The sequence below is a fragment of the Bombina bombina genome, chromosome 7, assembly GCF_027579735.1.
Source record: "Bombina bombina isolate aBomBom1 chromosome 7, aBomBom1.pri, whole genome shotgun sequence".
NCBI classification, from domain to species: Eukaryota; Metazoa; Chordata; class Amphibia; order Anura; family Bombinatoridae; genus Bombina; species Bombina bombina.
In genome coordinates this window covers 513,687,030-513,709,774 of record NC_069505.1, presented here as the reverse complement: position 1 = coordinate 513,709,774, position 22,745 = coordinate 513,687,030, and the positions used below count along the sequence as shown (strand labels likewise).

At 39.1% G+C, this 22,745-nt stretch overlaps 1 protein-coding gene across 1 annotated transcript in view; it reads left to right on the top strand.

Annotated features, from left to right (window-relative positions):
* Window positions 1–22,745, top strand: part of LOC128666928 (zinc finger protein ZFP2) — a 298,618-nt gene that overhangs the window by 229,674 nt on the left and 46,199 nt on the right. Inside the window, exons 10-11 of the mRNA XM_053721748.1 lie at window positions 11,108–11,206; window positions 22,174–22,278. Coding sequence (XP_053577723.1) covers window positions 11,108–11,206; window positions 22,174–22,278 — 204 coding nt within the window. The remainder of the gene's footprint in view (window positions 1–11,107; window positions 11,207–22,173; window positions 22,279–22,745) is intronic.

The window sequence follows — 22,745 nt, the reverse complement described above, 5'->3', positions numbered from 1 at the left end:
TCAAAGAGGTTTCTCTGACTCTGTGATTAATACTATGTTACAGGCTCGTAAATCTGTATCTAGAGAGATATATTATAGAGTCTGGAAGACTTATATTTCTTGGTGTCTTTCTCATCATTTTTCTTGGCATTCTTTTAGAATTCCGAGAATTTTACAGTTTCTTCAGGATGGTTTAGATAAAGGTTTGTCCGCAAGTTCCTTGAAAGGACAAATCTCTGCTCTTTCTGTTCTTTTTCACAGAAAGATTGCTAATCTTCCTGATATTCATTGTTTTGTACAAGCTTTGGTTCGTATAAAACCTGTCATTAAGTCAATTTCTCCTCCTTGGAGTTTGAATTTGGTTCTGGGGGCTCTTCAAGCTCCTCCTTTTGAACCCATGCTTTCATTGGACATTAAATTACTTTCTTGGAAAGTTTTGTTCCTTTTGGCGATCTCTTCTGCCAGAAGAGTCTCTGAATTATCTGCTCTTTCTTGTGAGTCTCCTTTTCTGATTTTTCATCAGGATAAGGCGGTGTTGCGAACTTCTTTTGAATTTTTACCTAAGGTTGTGAATTCCAACAACATTAGTAGAGAAATTGTGGTTCCTTCATTATGTCCTAATCCTAAGAATTCTAAGGAGAAATCGTTGCATTCTTTGGATGTTGTTAGAGCTTTGAAATATTATGTTGAAGCTACTAAGTCTTTTCGAAAGACTTCTAGTCTATTTGTTATCTTTTCCGGTTCTAGAAAAGGCCAGAAAGCTTCTGCCATTTCTTTGGCATCTTGGTTGAAATCTTTAATTCATCATGCCTATGTTGAGTCGGGTAAAACTCTGCCTCAAAGGATTACAGCTCATTCTACTAGGTCAGTTTCTACTTCCTGGGCGTTTAGGAATGAATCTTCGGTTGATCAGATTTGCAAAGCAGCAACTTGGTCCTCTTTGCATACTTTTACTAAATTCTACCATTTTGATGTATTTTCTTCTTCTGAAGCAGTTTTTGGTAGAAAAGTACTTCAGGCAGTGGTTTCAGTTTGAATCTTCTGCTTATGTTTTTCATTAAACTTTATTTTGGGTGTGGATTATCTCAGCAGGAATTGGCTGTCTTTATTTTATCACTCCCTCTCTAGTGACTCTTGCGTAGAAAGATCCACATCTTGGGTAGTCATTATCCCATACGTCACTAGCTCATGGACTCTTGCTAATATGAAAGAAATGAATTTATCAGGTAAGTTCTTACATAAATTATGTTTTTACGACGTATGTTTCATTTAACGTGGACAAAGCCAAATTACTGTCTAATTTGCTTCATTCTTTTGGTATCCTTTGCTGAAGAAGCTAATGTGAGCTAGTTAATGCATTGGTTGAACCAATAACATGAGGGGTATATGTGCAGCCACCAATCAGCAGCTTTTGAGCCTACCTAGTTACCCTTTTCAACAAAGGATAACAAAAACAAAACAATTTAGATAATAGAAGTAAATTGGGAAGTTTTTTTAAAATCACATGCTCTGTCTGAATCATGAAATAAATAAAAAATGGGTTTTATGTCCCTTTAAGTATGGAAGCTTTCAGTATGGGTGGGGATACCAAGCAAAAACAGCTATTTCAAGTGATGATATAAAGGTGAATGAGCGATTTGTAAATGGTTTAATACCCTCCTGCAGGTAAAATGGATCATTAGGAACAAATAAAAGGGGAGACATTTTAGGGAAAACTGTCCCTTGAACAAAGAATACCAAGGGAACTAAGCAAATTAGACAATAGAAGTAAATTGCATGCTCCTATCTAAATCATGAAGGAAAAACCATAGTTTCATGTTCCTTTAATTTCTACAGCAGGACTCGGGAATAAGTAGTAGTACTAACAAAATATTATACAAGTGTTGGAGCATGGTTGCAGCACAAGCAGTGCTAGAATATAAGTGGTGGTGTTATGGTAGTCGGAATTTCATGATTCAGATAGGGCATGTCATTTTAAAGAGCTTTTCAATTTACTTTTATCATCAAATTTGCTTTGTTGTCTTGGTATTTTTTGTTTAAAGCTAAACCTAGGCAGGCTCATATGCTAATTTCTAAGCCCTTATCTGAATGCAGTTTACATTTTTCACAGCTAGAGGGCATTAGTTCATGTGTGCCATATAGATAAAATTCTGTTCACGCCTGTGTAGTTACTTATGAGAGGAGACTGATTGGCTAAAATGCAAGTCTGTCAAAAGAACTGAGATAAGGGGGCAGTCTGCAGAGACTTAGATACAAGATAATCACAGAGGTAAAAAGTATATTAATATAACTGTGTTGGTTTTGCAAAACTGGGGAATGGGTAATAAAATGATTATCTTTTTAAACAATACAAATTTTGGTGTAAACTGTCCCTTTAAGTAAATAAAATATTTATGCTATATGTTCTTCATCCTATGCCCTGTTAAAGACTGTTTCCTAATACACAATCCATTCCACCCAGGTGGATTTGTGAGTTTCATAGCGATGCACATTTCACCAATTACTTTGATTCTGTGCTTCTTCCTGGCTCTAGCGTCACAGTAATAGGTGAAACGCGCATCACTACAAACTCAATGAAGCAGGAGGGGTAGTCAGTTTAAGCCCTCTGAAAATGTCCTTATAGCACTGACCTAATTGAGAGATGCATATGATATGACTTTCTCTGTCCTATTACTCCCAAAATAAACAGGACTACAGGGAGTGCAGAATTATTAGGCAAGTTGTATTTTTGAGGATTAATTTTATTATTGAACAACAACCATGTTCTCAATGAACCCAAAAAACTCATTAATATCAAAGCTGAATATTTTTGGAAGTAGTTTTTAGTTTGTTTTTAGTTTTAGCTATTTTAGGGGGATATCTGTGTGTGCAGGTGACTATTACTGTGCATAATTATTAGGCAACTTAACAAAAAACAAATATATACCCATTTCAATTATTTATTTTTACCAGTGAAACCAATATAACATCTCAACATTCACAAATATACATTTCTGACATTCAAAAACAAAACAAAAACAAATCAGTGACCAATATAGCCACCTTTCTTTGCAAGGACACTCAAAAGCCTGCCATCCATGGATTCTGTCAGTGTTTTGATCTGTTCACCATCAACATTGCGTGCAGCAGCAACCACAGCCTCCCAGACACTGTTCAGAGAGGTGTACTGTTTTCCCTCCTTGTAAATCTCACATTTGATGATGGACCACAGGTTCTCAATGGGGTTCAGATCAGGTGCACAAGGAGGCCATGTCATTAGATTTTCTTCTTTAATACCCTTTCTTGCCAGCCACGCTGTGGAGTACTTGGACGCGTGTGATGGAGCATTGTCCTGCATGAAAATCACGTTTTTCTTGAAGGATGCAGACTTCTTCCTGTACCACTGCTTGAAGAAGGTGTCTTCCAGAAACTGGCAGTAGGACTGGGAGTTGAGCTTGACTCCATCCTCAACCCGAAAAGGCCCCACAAGCTCATCTTTGATGATACCAGCCCAAACCAGTACTCCACCTCCACCTTGCTGGCGTCTGAGTCGGACTGGAGCTCTCTGCCCTTTACCAATCCAGCCACGGGCCCATCCATCTGGCCCATCAAGACTCACTCTCATTTCATCAGTCCATAAAACCTTAGAAAAATCAGTCTTGAGATATTTCTTGGCCCAGTCTTGACGTTTCAGCTTGTGTGTCTTGTTCAGTGGTGGTCGTCTTTCAGCCTTTCTTACCTTGGCCATGTCTCTGAGTATTGCACACCTTGTGCTTTTGGGCACTCCAGTGATGTTGCAGCTCTGAAATATGGCCAAACTGGTGGCAAGTGGCATCTTGGCAGCTGCACGCTTGACTTTTCTCAGTTCATGGGCAGTTATTTTGCGCCTTGGTTTTTCCACACGCTTCTTGCGACCCTGTTGACTATTTTGAATGAAACGCTTGATTGTTCGATGATCACGCTTCAGAAGCTTTGCAATTTTAAGAGTGCTGCATCCCTCTTCAAGATATCTCACTATTTTTTACTTTTCTGAGCCTGTCAAGTCCTTCTTTTGACCCATTTTGCCAAAGGAAAGGAAGTTGCCTAATAATTATGCACACCTGATATAGGGTGTTGATGTCATTAGACCACACCCCTTCTCATTACAGAGATGCACATCACCTAATATGCTTAATTGGTAGTAGGCTTTCGAGCCTATACAGCTTGTAGTAAGACAACATGCATAAAGAGGATGATGTGGTCAAAATACTCATTTGTCTAATAATTCTGCACTCCCTGTATAGAACATTTTATTGTACCTATTTGTGTGTGCGTGGGAGGGGGGGTTGCCGCAGGAAGAGTGGCCTAGGAGGACTATCTATGGTGGATGTTTCTTATTAAAAGTTTATGATAGATTAATAACTGTATCTGGCTGCAACTAGTTGGTCCTTTCAGAGGGATATTGTCTACTTGTGTGCAATCTGAGTGAGCAGCATGGACTCTGATAATAATTAGAATACCATGGATCAAGCATAAGGAACTTTTGTACTTTTTGGAAGTTGTTTGTTTTTTAGCTACCAGCCTGATCTAATTATTTAGGGACTATAGGAATGATTTATTACTGTACTAGGTTTTTAATACATATTTGGATACTATGTGCAATAATTCTTTCCTTATACCCTTTGTTTATTGGATGGCCGAGTGCTGTACAGGGTAAATTAGAGCACTTTGGTAGCTCTTTTTTTCTTTTTTAAATTCTATATTTTTTTGTCCCCGAGCACCAAACCTCTGTTTAGTCAATTTGGTATACAGGGATTTGTTTGGTCACAGCTATGTGATTTAAATAGTTGTTGCTGGAGATGTATATATGATCTAACCTACGGCTCAGTGCTGGTTCTAAACTGAGTGAGAAGATATTTATTTATTGACAATTATAAACTGGTCTTGTTCTAAAGTATATGCGCCATGTTGGATTTGATTTAAATCACTTGTCAGAAAAACTGATTGACATTGATTTAAATCATGGTTTTTATTTTTAGAATAATAACTATCTCAGACCATTACTGATTTGGTTATATATCATTAGATATGCATAAATAGATCATTGAAATGAATGAAAGTATTAGAAGGTGAACTATCTCCAGTTTAATAGGTTAATCGTTCATATTTGATCACTTTTTCAGCAGTACTTTATTGGAAGGAGACAAATGATGATTACCTTAATAATAATTGAAACAGTTGTATTTAACTAAAACAATAAAATGATATTTAATTTGTAATGCTTGCCCCTCCCTCCTCACACTTAGGTCCTTGTGCAGATCTATTCCACTCCAAACAATCTTCTATTCAGTGAGCTTCTTGAAACTTAGTAAGGGGTTGATTCTGTGTACATAGATTTACAGGGGGAAAATGGCATTAAAGGGACATTAAAGTCAAAATTAAACTTTCAAGATTCAGAAAGAACATGCAATTTTCCATTTTACTTATTTTATCTAATTTGCTTCATTCTCTTGGTAGCCATTGTTGAAAAGCATGCATAGGTAGGCTCAGAAGTAATACACTACTGTGAGCTAGCTGCTTGTCACTTTCTCACCCAATATGTTCAGCTAGGCCCCAGTAGGACATTGCTCTCATTCAACAAAGGATACCAAGAGAATGAAGCAAATTTGATAACAGAGCATACAATTTTCAAATTTACTTCTGTCTGAAACCCAAAAGTTTTCTTTAATTATTATGTCACTTTAACGTCTATTTCTCAACTTTGTATGTTTGTTTTATAACATTTCTCCAACATAGGTGTGTCCGGTCCACGGCGTCATCCTTACTTGTGGGATATTCTCTTCCCCAACAGGAAATGGCAAAGAGCCCAGCAAAGCTGGTCACATGATCCCTCCTAGGCTCCGCCTTCCCCAGTCATTCTCTTTGCCGTTGTACAGGCAACATCTCCACGGAGATGGCTTAGAGTTTTTTAGTGTTTAACTGTAGTTTTTATTATTCAATCAAGAGTTTGTTATTTTAAAATAGTGCTGGTATGTACTATTTACTCTGAAACAGAAAAGAGATGAAGATTTCTGTTTGTAAGAGGAAAATGATTTTAGCAACCGTTACTAAAATCGATGGCTGTTCCACACAGGACTGTTGAGAGGAATTAACTTCAGTTGGGGGAACAGTGAGCAGACCTTTTGCTGCTTGAGGTATGACACATTCTAACAAGACGATGTAATGCTGGAAGCTGTCATTTTCCCTATGGGATCCGGTAAGCCATTTTATTACAGACAGTAAATAAGGGCTTCACAAGGGCTTTTTAAGACTGTAGACATTTTCTGGGCTAAATCGATTTATATAAGCGCGACTGCTCTGTTTTAGAAAATACTGAAGAGCATGAGGACGCTGATGATATTGTTTCTGAAGGGCCCCTACACCAGTCTGAGGGGGCCAGGGAGGTTTTGTCTGAGGGAGAAATTTCAGATTCAGGGAAAATTTCTCAACAAGCTGAACCTGATGTGATTACATTTAAATTTAAGTTGGAACATCTCCGCGCTCTGCTTAAGGAGGTGTTATCCACTCTGGATGATTGTGAGAATTTGGTCATCCCAGAGAAACTATGTAAAATGGACAAGTTCCTAGAGGTCCCGGGGCCCCCCAAAGCTTTTCCTATACCCAAGCGGGTGGCGGACATTGTAAATAAAGAATGGGAAAGGCCCGGTATACCTTTCGTCCCTCCCCCCATATTTAAAAAATTGTTTCCTATGGTCGACCCCAGAAAGGACTTATGGCAGACAGTCCCCAAGGTCGAGGGGGCGGTTTCTACTCTAAACAAATGCACCACTATACCCATAGAAGATAGTTGTGCTTTCAAAGATCCTATGGATAAAAAATTAGAAGGTTTGCTTAAAAAGATGTTTGTTCAGCAAGGTTACCTTCTACAACCAATTTCATGCATTGTCCCTGTCACTACAGCCGCGTGTTTCTGGTTCGATGAGCTAGAAAAGGCGATCACTAGTAATTCTCCTTCTTATGAGGAGATTATGGACAGAATCCGTGCTCTCAAATTGGCTAATTCTTTCACCCTAGACGCCACTTTGCAATTGGCTAGGTTAGCGGCGAAAAATTCTGGGTTTGCTATTGTGGCGCGCAGAGCGCTTTGGTTAAAATCTTGGTCAGCGGATGCGTCTTCCAAGAACAAATTGCTTAACATTCCTTTCAAGGGGAAAACGCTGTTTGGCCCTGACTTGAAAGAGATTATCTCTGATATCACTGGGGGCAAGGGCCACGCCCTTCCTCAGGATAGGTCTTTCAAGGCCAAAAATAAACCTAATTTTCGTCCCTTTCGTAGAAACGGACCAGCCCCAAGTGCTACGTCCTCTAAGCAAGAGGGTAATACTTCTCAAGCCAAGCCAGCCTGGAGACCAATGCAAGGCTGGAACAAGGGAAAGCAGGCCAAGAAACCTGCCACTGCTACCAAGACAGCATGAGATGTTGGCCCCCGATCCGGGACCGGATCTGGTGGGGGGCAGACTCTCTCTCTTCGCTCAGGCTTGGGCAAGAGATGTTCTGGATCCTTGGGCGCTAGAAATAGTCTCCCAAGGTTATCTTCTGGAATTCAAAGGGCTTCCCCCAAGGGGGAGGTTCCACAGGTCTCAATTGTCTTCAGACCACATAAAAAAACAGGCATTCTTACATTGTGTAGAAGACCTGTTAAAAATGGGAGTGATTCATCCTGTTCCATTAGGAGAACAAGGGATGGGGTTCTACTCCAATCTGTTCGTAGTTCCCAAAAAAGAGGGAACGTTCAGACCAATCTTAGATCTCAAGATCCTAAACAAGTTTCTCAAGGTTCCATCGTTCAAAATGGAAACCATTCGAACAATTCTTCCTTCCATCCAGGAAGGTCAATTCATGACCACGGTGGATTTAAAGGATGCGTATCTACATATTCCTATCCACAAGGAACATCATCGGTTCCTAAGGTTCGCATTCCTGGACAAGCATTACCAGTTCGTGGCACTTCCGTTCGGATTAGCCACTGCTCCAAGGATTTTCACAAAGGTACTAGGGTCCCTTCTAGCGGTGCTAAGACCAAGGGGCATTGCAGTAGTACCTTACTTGGACGACATTCTGATTCAAGCGTCGTCCCTTCCTCTAGCAAAGGCTCACACGGACATTGTCCTGGCCTTTCTCAGATCTCACGGATGGAAAGAGAACGTAGAAAAGAGTTCTCTATCTCCGTCAACGAGGGTTCCCTTCTTGGGAACAATAATAGACTCCTTAGAAATGAGGATTTTTCTGACAGAGGCCAGAAAAACAAAACTTCTAAACTCTTGTCAAATACTTCATTCCGTTCCTCTTCCTTCCATAGCGCAGTGCATGGAAGTAATAGGTTTGATGGTAGCGGCAATGGACATAGTTCCTTTTGCGCGCATTCATCTAAGACCATTACAACTGTGCATGCTCAGTCAGTGGAATGGGGACTATACAGACTTGTCTCCGACGATACAAGTAAATCAGAGGACCAGAGATTCACTCCGTTGGTGGCTGTCCCTGGACAACCTGTCACAGGGGATGAGCTTCCGCAGACCAGAGTGGGTCATTGTCACGACCGACGCCAGTCTGATGGGCTGGGGCGCGGTCTGGGGACCCCTGAAAGCTCAGGGTCTTTGGTCTCGGGAAGAATCTCTTCTACCGATAAATATTCTGGAACTGAGAGCGATACTCAATGCTCTCAAGGCTTGGCCTCAGCTAGCAAAGGCCAAGTTCATACGGTTTCAATCAGACAACATGACGACTGTTGCGTACATCAACCATCAGGGGGGAACAAGGAGTTCCCTGGCGATGGAAGAAGTGACCAAAATCATTCAATGGGCGGAGACTCACTCCTGCCACTTGTCTGCAATCCACATCCCAGGAGTGGAAAATTGGGAAGCGGATTTTCTGAGTCGTCAGACATTACATCCGGGGGAGTGGGAACTCCGTCCGGAAATCTTTGCCCACATTACTCAACTGTGGGGCATTCCAGACATGGATCTGATGGCCTCTCGTCAGAACTTCAAGGTTCCTTGCTACGGGTCCAGATCCAGGGATCCCAAGGCGACTCTAGTAGATGCACTAGTAGCACCTTGGACCTTCAAACTAGCTTATGTTTTCCCGCCGTTTCCTCTCATCCCCAGGCTGGTAGCCAGGATCAATCAGGAGAGGGCATCGGTGATCTTGATAGCTCCTGCGTGGCCACGCAGGACTTGGTATGCAGACCTGGTGAATATGTCATCGGCTCCACCATGGAAGCTACCTTTGAGACGAGACCTTCTTGTTCAAGGTCCGTTCGAACATCCGAATCTGGTCTCACTCCAACTGACTGCTTGGAGATTGAACGCTTGATCTTATCAAAGCGAGGGTTCTCAGATTCTGTTATTGATACTCTTGTTCAGGCCAGAAAGCCTGTAACTAGAAAAATTTACCACAAAATATGGAAAAAATATATCTGTTGGTGTGAATCTAAAGGATTCCCTTGGGACAAGGTAAAAATTCCTAAGATTCTATCCTTTCTTCAAGAAGGATTGGAGAAAGGATTATCTGCAAGTTCCTTGAAGGGACAGATTTCTGCCTTGTCTGTGTTACTTCACAAAAAGCTGGCAGCTGTGCCAGATGTTCAAGCCTTTGTTCAGGCTCTGGTTAGAATCAGGCCTGTTTACAAACCTTTGACTCCTCCTTGGAGTCTCAATTTAGTTCTTTCAGTTCTTCAGGGGGTTCCGTTTGAACCCTTACATTCCGTTGATATTAAGTTATTATCTTGGAAAGTTTTGTTTTTGGTTGCAATTTCTTCTGCTAGAAGAGTTTCAGAATTATCTGCTCTGCAGTGTTCTCCTCCTTATCTGGTGTTCCATGCAGATAAGGTGGTTTTACGTACTAAACCTGGTTTTCTTCCGAAAGTTGTTTCTAACAAAAACATTAACCAGGAGATTGTCGTGCCTTCTTTGTGTCCGAATCCAGTTTCAAAGAAGGAACGTTTGTTGCACAATTTGGATGTTGTTCGCGCTCTAAAATTCTATTTAGATGCTACAAAGGATTTTAGACAAACATCTTCCTTGTTTGTTGTTTATTCTGGTAAAAGGAGAGGTCAAAAAGCAACTTCTACCTCTCTCTCTTTTTGGATTAAAAGCATCATCAGATTGGCTTATGAGACTGCCGGACGGCAGCCTCCTGAAAGAATCACAGCTCATTCCACTAGGGCTGTGGCTTCCACATGGGCCTTCAAGAACGAGGCTTCTGTTGATCAGATATGTAAGGCAGCGACTTGGTCTTCACTGCACACTTTTACCAAATTTTACAAGTTTGATACTTTTGCTTCTTCTGAGGCTATTTTTGGGAGAAAGGTTTTGCAAACCGTGGTGCCTTCCATTTAGGTGACCTGATTTGCTCCCTCCCTTCATCCGTGTCCTAAAGCTTTGGTATTGGTTCCCACAAGTAAGGATGACGCCGTGGACCGGACACACCTATGTTGGAGAAAACAGAATTTATGTTTACCTGATAAATTACTTTCTCCAACGGTGTGTCCGGTCCACGGCCCGCCCTGGTTTTTTAATCAGGTCTGATAATTTATTTTCTTTAACTACAGTCACCACGGTATCATATGATTTCTCCTATGCAAATATTCCTCCTTTACGTCGGTCGAATGACTGGGGAAGGCGGAGCCTAGGAGGGATCATGTGACCAGCTTTGCTGGGCTCTTTGCCATTTCCTGTTGGGGAAGAGAATATCCCACAAGTAAGGATGACGCCGTGGACCGGACACACCGTTGGAGAAAGTAATTTATCAGGTAAACATAAATTCTGTTTTTGCTGTGAAGAAGTTTACAAATTTACAGTTATGAGAACAACTAAACCAATCATTTGTGATAATATCGTCAAGATAGAAAAATTGCCCAAAATAATCTGACAGAAACCTATGGGAGAGCATAATATTGTGAATGGATTACTGGAATTAATTTACAAAATAATGTAGTTTATAGTGTATTGTAAACAGAAACAATCTTTAGATAGATTTCTCCTCAAAAAGCATTTTATTCAGGGAAAAAAATGATTTAAATAAAAATGTTTTTTTTTATTAAATAATTGATTCCCCTCCCCTAATATGTGCTATAAAAACCCGAGTAACCTTGGTATATGTTTTACAGAATATGATCATTTGGAACCTTCGCTTGTCTCAAAAGTTGTTGTGGGAGAAGAGTCGTATGTCCGGATCAAAGAGGAAGAAGTTCAAGTTGATATTGAAGGTATCTATCTTTTAAACAATAAAAATTCTGGAGTAGACTATCCCTTTAAATCATTTAGAGATACAAATAAACTGTTTGCTTTCTTACCTTGTATGTTGGATTTCCTGCAAACACATTGGGGCCCATTTATCAAGCTCCGAACGGAGCTTGTGAGCCCGTGTTTCCGGCGAGTCTTAAGATAACCCTGTCCGCCTGCTCTGATGAGGCGGACAGGAATCGCCAGAAATCAACCCGAACGAGTACGATCGGGTTGATTGACACCTCCCTGCTGGCGGCCCTCTCGTGAGCTGTTGGTGCAATGCTGAATACGGCGAGCGTATTGCTCTCCGCATTCAGCGAGGTCTTGCGGACCTGATCCTCACTGTCGGATCAGGTCCACAAGACCTTTGATAAATAGGCCCCATTGTCTCTCACCACATCATAGAGCTTTTATTGGTCTCTGACTATTGCAGTAGGTAGAAAAATGTCCCAGAATTCTACATAGCCGTAACTAAACCCCTCCTCTTCCTGCTTGAGTTCATGTTCTGCTAATTGATGGTTAGTTCAGTATGCACAGTTATTAAAAGATCATTCTGTTGCTGCAATTCTTTTGTTCTTAAAGAGACAGATTTCAATTTACTTCTATAATCTAGCTTGTTTTTTAGCCTTTGTTGAAAAGCATAGCTAGGTAGGCTAAGGAGCAGCAATGCACTACTGGGAGTCAGCTGCTGATTGGTAGCTGCACATATTTGCATCTTCTCTTTGGCTTACCATAAGTGTTCAGCTAGCTCCCAGAGTGCATTGCTGCTCGTTCAACAGATGATACCAAGAGAATGAAGCAGATTTGATAATAGAAGTAAAATGGAATTTCGGGTTTCATATCCCTTTAAATAGGCAGCGTCATCAGTCAAACTCCTTATGAGTTTCCTAAATGCAATGCTTGTGCAGGAACACCATTTAATTCTGGGACATATATTTGTACCCCATACACCTTATTTTAGCCATTTGTTGCACTTCTGGGCACTTTTAAAGATTGTGAACTTTTAATGTTGTTACTTTAAATTTAACACGGTCAGCTTAGTGCGCTCAGAAATGACTTCTGAACTATACTCAGTTTATTACCTTCACCTGCGCTAAGCTTCTTCCTGTTTCCTTAGGGTTATTGGCTTTAGCGCTTATCGATAACACAGGTGCGCTAAGGGTTAACCATTTTAGTGCTTTTTTTTCTGTGCTAATCCTTTCCTGTGTTGCTCTCAGGCCCAGTTGAAGTGGTGAGATACTCTGATCAGCAGAGCTTGGTGTCAAATCTGTGGGTATAAATTTTATTTAACCCTTTGTGTGCTGTGTTATTTGCTATGTAAGCCTTTATTGTTTATTCACAGTTATTCCAGTGCTTAATTTGAGTGTACCTTATTATTGTTTGTTTCCCTGTTAAGGGGTAACCGGATTTAAATGCTGCCATTACTTTTTATACCATTCAGGGTTAATTATCGGTTTGCTTTTCACTGCTTATTTGCTTGTCAATCTCTGATACCTGAGCTATTTCCTTACTGTTACTACAGAGCAAACTCAGGCCTCTGGCTCCTAGATTTTGAACAAGTTTGTTGCGTCCTGCACGTTGGTGTTTAAGTCACTTTATGAATGTGTGCCCAAATTGGTAACAAAATAAAATAATTCTCTGAGTTTCTCTTGGTATGGTAATGCCAATCACAAATGCATATACAGTACTGTGCAAACATTTTAGGCAGGTGTGAAAAAATGCTTTAAATTAAGGATTCTTTCAAAAATAGGAATGTTAAATAGTTTATTTTTATCATTTAACAAAATGCAGAGTGAGTGAAAAATCTAAATCAAATCAATATTTTGATGTGACCACCCTTTGCCTTTAAAACAGCATCAATTCTTCTAGGTACAGTTGCAAACTTTAAGATTTTGTAGTCATTTAGACAGGTGCACAATTAAACAGGTGCATGATTAAACAGGTGCTAATGATTATAAATGTAATATGTATGTTGAAATGCAATTATTAACTGAAACAGAAATAGCTGTGTGGGAGGAATAATACTCGGTGAGGAACAGATAACAAGGCAAGGTTGCTGTCAAAAGTCATACACCATTGCGAGAGTGAGCACAGCAACAAGACACAAAGTGTGACCCTGGTACGTCTGGTCAGAAGTGGTCTTCATGGATGACTTTCGGACAAAAACCCATACCGATGACGTGGAAACAAGGTCAAGCAACTCAACTATGCATGAATACACAGGAACTGGGGTTCAGAAAACTGGCAGCAGGTGCACTGGACTAATGAGTTAAAATTTGAAATATTTGGATATAGCAGAAGGCAGTTTATTCACTGAAGGTCTTGAGAGCAGTACAAGAATGAGTGTCTGCAGGCAACATTGAAGCCTGGGGGGCTGCATTTCTGCAAATGGAGTTGGGGATTTGATCAGAATCAATGGTTTCCTCAATGCTGTGAAGTGCAGGCAGATACTTAACCATCATGCAATACTAGCAGGGAGGTATCTGATTGGCCCCAAATGTATTCTGCAGTGTGTGAATAACCCCAAACATAGCAAACGTTATTAAGAACTATATTCAGCATTAAGAAGTACAAGTAGTCTTGGTATGGCCCTCACAGAGCCCTGATCTCAACATCAAGTTTGTCTGGGATTACATGAGGCTACCGAAATCCACAGATGAACTGTGGCTAATTCTCCAAGATATTTGGAACAACCTACCTGCCGAGTTCCTTAAAAATCGGTGTGCAAGTATACCTAGTAGAAATTATGTTGTTTTGAAGCCAAAGGGTGGTCACACCAAATACTGATTTGATTTAGATTTCTCTTCTCTACACTCTCTTTGCAGGTTGTTGATAAAAATAAGCTATTAAAGGGATATAAAAACCTATTTAGCCACCAATCGGTAAGTGCTACCCAGGTTCTGAACCAAAAATGGGCCGGCTCATAAGCTTACATTCCTGCTTTTAAAAAAAACTAAATATAGCAAGAAAACAAAGAAAAAATATAAGTAAATTAGAAAGTTGCTTAAAATTGCCTGCTCTATCTGGATCATGAAAGAGAAAAAATATACTGTGAACTCTTACACATGCTCAGTAGGAGCTAGTGCCTTAGAAAGTGTGCACATGAAAAAAATCATGCACATTTTGATAATGGAGGTAAGTTGGATTTTTTTTTAATTGCATGCTCTGTCTGAAATATAGGTGTTTAATTTTGACGTTAGTGTTCCTTTAATAAAAGGACACATTGTGTGGTCTTTATCTCTAAAATAATAATAATAAAACGTGTATACTGGATCGATACAAGGATGAAGAGAATTAGTCGCCATCTTAAATATATTATCCTTACTTTATGCAGAGAAGATCAGCAGAAGGGTAAAACTGCATCTAAATTAGCTGCGCTGCCCCACTGTAATAACAAAAGTACTAGAGGGTCATAGTGTTATATTACATATAAAGTTGTCCATGACAAATTGTGCCGGCTACAAGGTATAAAGCAAAATCAGTAAAGTGTGCCATGAAATCAGCCACTTAAACTGTGTTGAACATATCGTGATGAACCAGATAAACTGTGTATGGAATAAAATACAGATACAGACAAGTTATACCATGAATATTAAATGCTGAGATAAAATCTTTGAAGATAAAGGGCTTCTGGCTTCCTCCTGGGTTGTTCATTTTCATGAATCCTGCAGTTTTGCAAGGCAGCCACTCTGACTTCTTTTCATACATTTCACAAAATTGTGTTCATTCTGTCTGCCTGTGTTTTAAAGGGCAATTTTAGGATGACGATTTTGCAAAGGGGGGGAGGGGCAGTTAGAACACAATAGAACAGAGAGATCAGTCTGTGAATATGTCACTCCTTTAATATCTCAAGGAAGGGATGACTTAAGAAATGTCACATTAGAAAATATAGAGGAAAGCACACCAAGTAGCAGCAGAAAGCACATGAAAATTAAATGTATGACAACAAATACAAGAAGCATGACAGGTAAAATGGGGGAGCTGACGCTCTTAGTTGCAGAAGAGGACTATGATGTTATCAGTATTACTGAAACTTGGTGGGATGATTCACATGACTGGGCAGTTAACTTAGAGGGTTATACTTTATTTAGGAGGGACAGGAATAATAAAAGGGGTGGAGGAATCTGCATGTATATTAAACCTAACAAACCTACAATAAGGGAAGATATTTATGATACAAGTGACAATGTAGAGACCCTGTGGGTTGAAATAAAGAGTGGGGGGAAAAATCCTAAAAAAAATATTGCTAGGAAGATGCTACAAGCCCCCCCAACATTAGTGACCCAGAGGAAACTCAACTACTAATGCAAATAGGTAAGACTGTTAATAACAGTGCTGTAATTTATTGGAGATTGTAACTACCCTGATATAAACTGGGCCAATGAAACTAGTTATTCAGCTAAGGGGGATAGATTTTTAAATGTTCTCAGGGATAACTTCTTGTCACAATTAATAGAGTAGCCAACTAGGACTAAAGCTATATTGGATTTAGTGCTATCAAATAATACAGATATAATATCAAACATAGAAGTCAAATAACATTTGGGTAACAATGATCATAACATGGTCACATTTGAAATCTCTTTTCATAAGCAGTGTCTTAATGGTTTAACTAAGACTTTTAATTTTAAGAAAGCAAAATTCAACGATTTAAGGAAATCATGCAATAATATAAATTGGGACAATGTATTCTCTAATAAAAATACAGAGGATAGATGGATAATATTTAAAACTTTGTTAAATAAATATACATATCCACAAATACCATATGATTTTAAAAATAAAAAATCAAAGCTAATGTGGCTGAATAAAAATGTGTTAAGAGAAATTAGGAAAAAACGTAGGGCATTTAAATTATTCAAAGAAAATAGTACAGACTCAAAATTCCATATTTATAAGGAATGTAACAAAGCATGCAACATGGTTTTAGGAGAAATAGATCATGTCAAACTAATCTAATTAGGGGGTCGATCCGATATAAATCGTCGCCCGCAAAAGCCGGCGACGCCAATATTTGCGCGGGTTTGGTATCACATATACGGCGTAACCTAGAAGTTACGCGCGTATATTTCTGCCGTCGCCCGTAGTTTTTTGGGCTATAGGCAGGTATACCAAACCCGCGCAGTTTGGTATCCAATATGCAGCGTAAGGACTTACGTGGCGAAAATGGAGAAAACTTACTCCATTTTCACCTCGCCACAAAAAGCAACCGTAAGAAGCCTTACGCTGACTATTGGAGACCCGTAACTTCCTAAACTGGCTGCTAAAATAAACCTAACACCTAACGCATGCGCAATGTCTATCTCCCTGTCAACCGCGATCTTCTAAAATAAACCTAACACCTAACGCATGCACAATGTCTATCTCCCTGTCAACCGCGATCTGCTAAAATAAACCTAACACCTTACGCATGCGCAATGTCTATCTACCTGTCAACCGCGATCCCCCCCCCCCCCGAAATCCCTAATAAAGTTATTAACCCCTAAACCGCCGCTCCCGGACCCCGCCGCCATCTACATAAACTAACCCCCTACTGTGAGCCCCTAAAACCGCCGCCATCTACCTTATCTATCCCCTAATCTGACCCCTTACACCGCCGCCACCTATATAAAAATTATTAACCCCTAATCTAATCCCCCTATACAGCCGCCAGCTATATTAATATTATTAACCCCTAATGTAAGCCCCTTACACCGCCGCCATCTCTATTAAAATGATTAACCCCTAATTTAATCTACCTACCCCGCCGCCAGCTATATTATCTATATTAACCCTAAGTATATTATAGTTAATATAGGTATTACATTATATATATTAACTATATTAACCCTAATTATATTAGGGTTAATATAGTTAATATAGTTACTATAGTATTTATATTAACTATATTAACTCTATCTAACCCTAACACCCCTAACTAAATTTATATTAAATTAATCTAATTCATTTATAAACTAAAATATTCCTATTTAAATCTAAATACTTACCTATAAAATAAACCCTAAGATAGCTACAATATAATTAATAATTACATTGTAGCTATGTTAGGGTTAATATTTATTTTACAGGTAAATTGTTAATTATTTTAACTAGGTATAATAGATATTAAATAGTTATTAACTATTTAATATCTACCTAGTTAAAATAATTACCCAATTACCTGTAAAATAAATCCTAACCTAAGTTACAAATACACCTACACTATCAATAAATTTAATAAACTACAAACATCTATCTAAAAATACAATTAAATTAACTAAACTAAATTACAAAAAAAACAAAACACTAAATTACAAAAAATAAAAAAAAGATTACAAGATTTTTAAGCTAATTACACCTATTCTAAGCCCCCTAATAAAATAATAAACCCCCAAAATAAAAAAAATTCCCTGCCCTATTCTAAATTAAACAAATTTCAAAGCTCTTTACCTTACCAGCCCTTAAAAGGGCCTTTTGTGGGGCATGCCCCAAAGAATTCAGCTCTTTTGCATACAAATACAATCCCCCCCCCCCATTACAACCCACCACCCACATACCCCTATTCTAAAACCACCCAAACCCCCCTTAAAAAAGCCTAACACTACCCCCCCTGAAGATCTCCCTACCTTGTCTTCACCACACCGGGCCGAACTCCTGATCCGATCCGGGCGATGTCTTCCTCCAAGCGGCAAAGAAGAATTCTTCCTCCGGCGATGTCTTCCTCCAAGCGGCAAAGAAGAATTCTTCCTCCGGCGACGTCTTCCTCCAAGCGGCAGCAAAGTCTTCATTCTTCCGGCGGCATCTTCAATCTTCTTTCTTCGCTCCGCCGCCGCGGAGCATCCATCCCGGCCGACTGCTGTACTACGAATGAGGTACCTTTAAATGACGTCATCCAAGATGGCGTCCGCCGAATTCCGATTGGCTGATAGGATTCTATCAGCCAATCGGAATTAAGTTAGAAAAATCTGATTGGCTGATTGAATCAGCCAATCAGATTCAAGTTCAATCCGATTGGCTGATCCGAACAGCCAATCAGATTGAGCTCGCATTCTATTGGCTGATCGGAACAGCCAATAGAATGCGAGCTCAATCTGATTGGCTGATTGGATCAGCCAATCGGATTGAACTTGAATCTGATTGGCTGATTCAATCAGCCAATCAGATTTTTCTAACTTAATTCCGATTGGCTGATAGAATCCTATCAGCCAATCGGAATTCGGCGGACGCCATCTTGGATGACGTCATTTAAAGGTACCTCATTCGTAGTACAGCAGTCGGCCGGGATGGATGCTCCGCGGCGGCGGAGCGAAGAAAGAAGATTGAAGATGCCGCCGGAAGAATGAAGACTTTGCTGCCGCTTGGAGGAAGACGTCGCCGGAGGAAGAATTCTTCTTTGCCGCTTGGAGGAAGACATCGCCGGAGGAAGAATTCTTCTTTGCCGCTTGGAGGAAGACATCGCCCGGATCGGATCAGGAGTTCGGCCCGGTGTGGGTGAAGACGAGGTAGGGAGATCTTCAGGGGGGTAGTGTTAGGCTTTTTTAAGGGGGGTTTGGGTGGTTTTAGAATAGGGGTATGTGGGTGGTGGGTTGTAATGGGGGGGGGGTATTGTATTTGTATGCAAAAGAGCTGAATTCTTTGGGGCATGCCCCACAAAAGGCCCTTTTAAGGGCTGGTAAGGTAAAGAGCTTTGAAATTTGTTTAATTTAGAATAGGGCAGGGAATTTTTTTATTTTGGGGGTTTATTATTTTATTAGGGGGCTTAGAATAGGTGTAATTAGCTTAAAAATCTTGTAATTTTTTTATTATTTTTTGTAATTTAGTGTTTTGTTTTTTTTGTAATTTAGTTTAGTTAATTTAATTGTATTTTTAGATAGATGTTTGTAGTTTATTAAATTTATTGATAGTGTAGGTGTATTTATAACTTAGGTTAGGATTTATTTTACAGGTAATTGGGTAATTATTTTAACTAGGTAGATATTAGATAGTTAATAACTATTTAATATCTATTATACCTAGTTAAAATAATTAACAATTTACCTGTAAAATAAATATTAACCCTAACATAGCTACAATGTAATTATTAATTATATTGTAGCTATCTTAGGGTTTATTTTATAGGTAAGTATTTAGATTTAAATAGGAATATTTTAGTTTATAAATGAATTAGATTAATTTAATATAAATTTAGTTAGGGGTGTTAGGGTTAGATAGAGTTAATATAGTTAATATAAATACTATAGTAACTATATTAACTATATTAACCCCAATATAATTAGGGTTAATATAGTTAATATATATAATGTAATACCTATATTAACTATAATATACTTAGGGTTAATATAGATAATATAGCTGGCGGGGGGTAGGTAGATTAAATTAGGGGTTAATCATTTTAATAGAGATGGCGGCGGTGTAAGGGGCTTACATTAGGGGATAATAATTTTAATATAGATGGCGACGGTGTTAGGGGCTCACTTTAGGGGGTTATAGATATAATATAGCTGGCGGCTGGGTACGGGAGCGGCGGTTTAGGGGTTAATAACTTTATTAGGTCGCGGCGGGGTACGGGAGCGGCGGTTTAGGGGTTAATAGCTTTTTTATGGTTAGGCTAGTGAGGGGGGATAGCGGATAGAGGGTTAGACGTGTCGGGCTATGTTAGGGAGGCGTGTTAGACAGTGCGGGCTATGTTAGGGAGGCGTGTTAGACAGTGCGGGTGTTTTAGACTTTAGTCAGGTTTTATAGGCACCGGCAGTTTCTAACGTGGCGCAAGTCACTGGCGACGCCAGAAATTTGTACTTGCGCAGATTTCTGGACATCGCTGGTTTGTCAGACTTACGGCACGTTAGCATCTGACGGCGACTTATATGGGATAGCTCGAGTTGCGAGCTGAAACTGCGGGCGACGCCGGTTCCCTCGCTTGCGCCGCAAACTGCGATCTATATCGGATCGCGCCCTAGATTCTACGAGGAAGTAAGTAAAAATATAGATAAAGGGGAATCAGTTGATGTGATATACTTAGATTTTGCAAAGGCATTTGATACAGTGCCACATGAGAGATTAATGCACAAAATTAAAGGGACTGGGAATAGCTGAAAATGTTAGCTCATGGATAAATAACTGGATAAAAGATAGGGAGCAACGAGTAGTAGTAAATGGATCATACTGAGATTGTACAAAGGTAATCAGTGGAGTCCCCCAGGGATCAGTACTGGGCCCTGTTCTTTTTAATAATTTTATAAATGACTTGGAGCAAGGAATAAATAGCGACATCTCTATTTTTGCAGATGATACTAAGTTGAGTAAGGTCATTAGGTAAGAGCAGGATGAACTTTCGTTACAAGGGATCTGCAATAATCAGAAGTATGGGCAAGTAAATGGAAAATGAGATTTAATACGGGAAAATGCAAGGTTCTACGTTTTGGAAGTAAAAATAAGCAGGCAAACGTATTTTTTAAATGGGACAAGACTTAGCCAAACAGAGGAGGAAAGGGATTTGGGAGTATTAATAGATAACAAGCTAAAGATGGGTGCACAATGCAGGGCAGTGGCTTCAAAGGCTAATAAGATCCTAGCATGTATTAAAAGAGGCATTGATTCAAGGGAGGAAAGCATAATTCTGTCACTATATAAAGCCCTGGTAAGACCTCACCTTGAGTATGGAGTGCAGTTCTGGGGACCGATTGCAAAAAAAGATATTGCAGAACTAGAAAAAGTTCAGAGAAGGGCCATAAAGCTAATAAGGGGATTGGAGAATTTAACCTATGAGGAGAGGCTAGCCAAACTGGGTCTGTTTTCCTTCGAAAAAACGCTCTTGAGAGGTGACATGATTACTTTATATAAATATATTCAAGGCCCATATACAGAGATGGCAGAAGCTCTGTTTATTCCAAGAAAATTGGTCACAATTTAAGGTTGGAGGAAAGGATATTTAATCTCCTGCAACGTAAACGTTTTTTCACTGTAAGAGCAATAAAATTGTGGAACTCATTACCAAAGGAGGTAGTGAATGCCAATACCCTAGATACATTTAAAAATAGTCTGGATATATTTCTTTATATAAACAAATTCATGGATATGATTGCTAGTATTAAATTGGTCACCTTTTAGTGGGGTTATTTAAGCTTAACTGGAGCTTTTTGTAAGTATTTTAGATTTGTATAGGTTGAACTTGATGGACTTCGGTCTTTTTTCAACCTTATCTACTATGTTACTATGTTAGATTATTGTTCCTAAGACCTTTTGATTTTTTTGCTTCACTGTCTCTCTTTTATCAGTAGCTTTGGTATAGACATCACTAGTCGCTAAATATGTTCAACATTAGAGTAGAAAAGCACAGTAGTGCAAGGTCAATAGTCTTAACATTACATGCTCTAACATATCAGAGTTTGTAAAAATTTTTTAACTACAATGGCCCTTTAAAAGAAAAAATATGAACCATTTTATTTATAAGTGATTGGAAAACCTCTACAGCAGGGGTCAACAAATCGCTTTAAAATTTAGGAGCCAGAAAGAATATGTAGGAACCAGACATACTTTCAGGAGACAGACAGTGGCATTTGTATATAGATATAAGGAGAATAACCCTACATTTTAGGAGCCAGGGATAAAATTCTAGGAGTCATTGGCTCCCAGGCTCCTGGGTTTGTTGAGCTCTGCTCTACAGCAACTTAGCAACAAATACATGTTCGTACGTTAACTTTTTCTGAGTTATATTGAGAGTTAAATTGTTCAATATATATTATCATGTCAGAACTGTATTAGATTTCCAAAATCTAAAAATAATTTTTTGGGTAAGTAATATAGCTGATTTTAAAAAACATATTTGCTTCTTAATGTCTCCTACACATTGAAAAATAGTATAAGTGGATACACTGTTATCACATTTCCATCGTGAATAACCTGTATTTATTCTAAAGAGTAGTATAAGCTCTAAATGTCATTGAGTAACTTCTAAAATATATTCATACAGATTATGATCATGTGGATCCTTCACTTGTAACAAAGGTTGAGGTTGGAGAAGAGCCATATGCATGCGATGTCCAAACGATCAATCAGGAGGAAATAAATAATGATGGTGAGTAATGAATACAATAAAAAATTGTTGTGTGATGGCTTTATTATGATGGCTTGGATTATTTATTTATTTTACATAGACTAAGGTCAACAAAAAATTACCTATTAGTTCTATTTTATTTGCTATGAAGAGAATTTTCAATTCTAAATACATTCTAAATCACTGAGGATGTGTTATTTTACCATATCATAGTCTACATGTACTGCCTTACAATGAAGACTCTAGGTTACAGTTGTTTTCAATAAACAACCGCAATAATCAGTCAGCCATGGGGTGACCATAGTCATATTACCTTCTCTTTTTGTGTATGTGTCATGTATTCTTTGACATTGATTCAGAGCCCTGAGAGACTAACCGGTAATGAGTAGAAAATCCTCTAGGAGGATAGAAATATAGCTTTTGTCTCTTTCAAGTACTATGTAGTAGTATTAGTAGAGTAAGGGGGTAGAAAGTGGGATATCCCGCAC